The 3,236-nt window shown below is 47.3% G+C and overlaps 1 protein-coding gene across 1 annotated transcript in view; it reads right to left on the bottom strand.

Annotated features, from left to right (window-relative positions):
- MYBPC1 (myosin binding protein C1) overlaps positions 1-1,936 on the bottom strand; it is a 79,919-nt gene extending 77,983 nt beyond the window's left edge. Inside the window, exons 1-2 of the mRNA XM_045291264.1 lie at positions 1,805-1,936; positions 1,632-1,667 (exon numbers count right to left, since the gene is read on the bottom strand). Of these exons, the coding sequence (XP_045147199.1) occupies positions 1,632-1,667; positions 1,805-1,936 (168 nt within the window). The remainder of the gene's footprint in view (positions 1-1,631; positions 1,668-1,804) is intronic.
- Between the last annotated feature and the right edge of the window lie 1,300 nt (positions 1,937-3,236).

The following is a 3,236-nucleotide window of genomic DNA, read 5'->3' on the forward strand; positions in this document are numbered from 1 at the left end:
AAAAAAAAAAAGAAGACGTCTGTAATGGTCTGTAGGTGCTCAAGGTGTTCACTGTTGGTAAAAATAAATCTGTACGTGCCAAGTGAAAACATACCGAGGAAGAAGATCCTGAGAAGAATGTCACACACACACTGGTTTCAAGACCTGGTCTAATACAACTAAACCTGGACATGAGGAAGGCATACATTCCTGAAAAGAATCAACCATCGGGGATAGAAGGGGCAGCATTGCTTAAGGGCAAAGTTCAGGCAGCAGAAGCTGTTAGGAAAAGCGGAGGGATGGGCTGGGGTGGGAGACAGGAAGGAAACAGGATAAGTGATGTTCAATTGTGAGCATTACAATCCCGTTTGAATTCATGTGGCATCAAGCCTGTTTCATCCATGTTGACACATAGCAATATTCTTCTACGCTCTGTAAGGAGTTTTGAGTGTGAATCTAGTATTCTTCACTGGATAGAAAGGCTCCCATCAACAGATTTCTTACACTATCATCCTATCAAATAATCTCCAGGGTGGAAGAGTTTCATAACCTCTAGTTTTTTTTCCTGTATCCCCTAACCTTTGTTCCTGCACAAAGATGACCCCAAACTGTTTCCTTCCACCCAGGCGGTTCCAGCCCGCAGTGAGCTCTCACCCTCTGCCTGTATACCACCTTGCCCAGGGAAGTAAGCTGCATTTCCCACACTGAACCTTGTCACGGTGCCTAGAGTTTGACCTGACATTTAAATGTAGTGATGGTGGCTTATTTCTTTGCACCCACTCTCTAGGCTGTGTTTATATTCTACCTGACTGTAGGCAAACTGAGAATAGGGAATTCGTCTATCTGTCTACCAAATGGTAAATATCTCTGTATCCGTCTAAAACAAGGTTGTGTGCACAATAAATATCTAGTGAGTAATTCTTGAAGAGATGTTGTCTCCTGCTCAAAGAGGAAGAGCGATGAGAGAGGGGTACATTGGGAAAATGTGCATGATTTTGGTTGGTTCCCTCTCGGGGCCATTTGGCTGGGGGTGGGGGGAGGGCAGCAGACATGATTCTGAAGGGTCAGGTGGAGCTTAACAATTCTCTTGAACTTGCTCTCCTCCCAGTCCTGGTCTCTCCCTTAGGTCTATGCGATTGTAAAAGCAAACCACCTACTGTGTGTCTATAAGTGCTGCCTCTATTTGCCAGGCACTTCATTGTGAGCCTTCCTTTTGTCCCCCACAAATCTGGTAGACAATTGAGCCATGGATATCATGGAAACATCCTGGAAACGTCTTAAGGCGTTTCCTGGAGGTGTTTGATGGGGCGTTGTATTTCCATTTTCACAAGAAAGACATGGATTTTACTTGCCCTTCGCTAGATGTGCAAACACCTTGCAAGCCACTAAGTTTCCTGCATGTGTAAAACATGTGTATAGCAGCCGTGTTTTCATAACTTGAAGAGATTTGTAAGATTCAGTCATACGATTTTCATATGTAAATTGCCGTCTAAATCAGATGGCTGAGAGTCATAGACACAACACAGTACTATCATTACAGACCTTTCTCAACTGTCATCCGACTTCTCAGTAGGAGTGTGTTAAAGCTTCAATGGAAGCCAAGTGACCTCGCTATTTGCAGCCCAGACATGTGAGGCCGTGTTTTTACTTACCTTCTGCGGGTGGGGTGGGCGCTGGCACTTCATTTTCTAAAATGAAAAAGAAATGTTTTTAATTGAATTATGAGGTTCACTCATCCCACAGAAAAGCTACTTTCCACCGCCCCAGGCAGCTCTGCCAAAAGGGGTTTGAGCAGGAAAAGAATCAACCACCAGAGCTCACAGGCCTGCTTTTGGAAGGAAGGTGTGAGGTGGATCTGCATCTGCAGTGAGTTTGCCTTCTTGTTCCTGGAGGTGAGGACCTTCGTGGTATTCCGCAGCTTTCCAGCAGGTGGCGGAACGGAGCACAGAGCTGCCATTTTTTGCCTCAGGCCGACGCAGGATTCCCCCACCCCCACCCCCACCTTTAAAAAAATATTTTAATTGGGATTCGTAAATATAACAAATCATTCCACTGTTCAATCCTGTCCAGCAGAATTGTCCACTTACTACCCCATCACTATCTAGACATTCTTTTGGTATACGGAGCAGCAGGACGTTCAGGGCACCCAGCCTGTTTCCCTTCTCCGGAAAGTAATCAAAGGATCCCTACGTCTCTGTTTAAGATCGCTGTGCAAGTGAAATGAGACCCAATTGTAGAAGACACGTGCCTTGCAGTCATTCGAACTCAGGGTGACCCTAGAGGACAGGGTAGAACTGCCCTTCTGGGTTCCTGAGACTGTAATTCTTTATGGGAGTAGAAAGCCCCGTCTTTACCGCCCCCCAAGAGTGGCTGGTGGTCTCCAACTGCGGACCTTGCAGCCATCACTATGCCACCCTGGCACTCTCTGTGGAGTCTGGGGTGGGATGAACGCTCAGTGACTGGACGCCACGCCTTTCTGAGAGCAAGGGTGCTGCAGGCCCTCGACATTGCCCTGCCTTCACCAGAGACGTTTTCCTCATTGATAATGAGCCTAACACCTCCTAGCCTGAGGTCCTTCCTGGAAGTAGAAGGCAAGCTGCTGCTCGTTGGGAGACAGCATTAACCCCCTCTCATAAAGCGCATGTGCCTGGAATGGATTTCCTCCTCCACTTAATAAAAAAATTTCAAAGCTCTGGGTTTGCATGCCCTTGAATTTCAGAGTGATCCTGATAGCTCGTCCTTGACTTTGAATGTTCAGTATGGTACAGTGATGACTCTGTTCATATATATAATCTCCAATTAGCTGAAAGCATACTCATAGACAAAGAAAACAGAATGTGCCCACACCATGCCCCCATTGAATCCCTGTAGAGGCACAGCCCGGGAGTCCTTGAGTGGTAGAAAGGGATAATGCATACCACTGCTGCCTGCCAGAGTGGGGATTGGAGCCCACCAAAGCCCTGGCACTCTGCCACCAAGCAGCCAACCGCGTTGGCTCTACTCTGACACACACGGCGTCACCCATGGGTTGGCGTAGACTTGATGGTAACTGGTGGTGTCCAGCGGCCTCTACTCCAGGGGAGGAAGAGGTGGTCAGTGAAGATGGCTTTCTTTAAAAGAATGTTCATTTGACCCAGTTTGTAGAAGGTGGATGGATGACGGTGGAAGTCCAAAAGCCATTTGCAAGGTCCCCCCATGGATCCCACCTCAGCTGAATCCCCTCCATAGTCCAGACATGTGAGTAGCTTTGCTCTCAG

This window comes from Echinops telfairi, unplaced genomic scaffold (assembly GCF_000313985.2).
Source record: "Echinops telfairi isolate 266 unplaced genomic scaffold, ASM31398v2 ScPeMD7_2;HRSCAF=8, whole genome shotgun sequence".
NCBI lineage: Eukaryota > Metazoa > Chordata > Mammalia > Afrosoricida > Tenrecidae > Echinops > Echinops telfairi.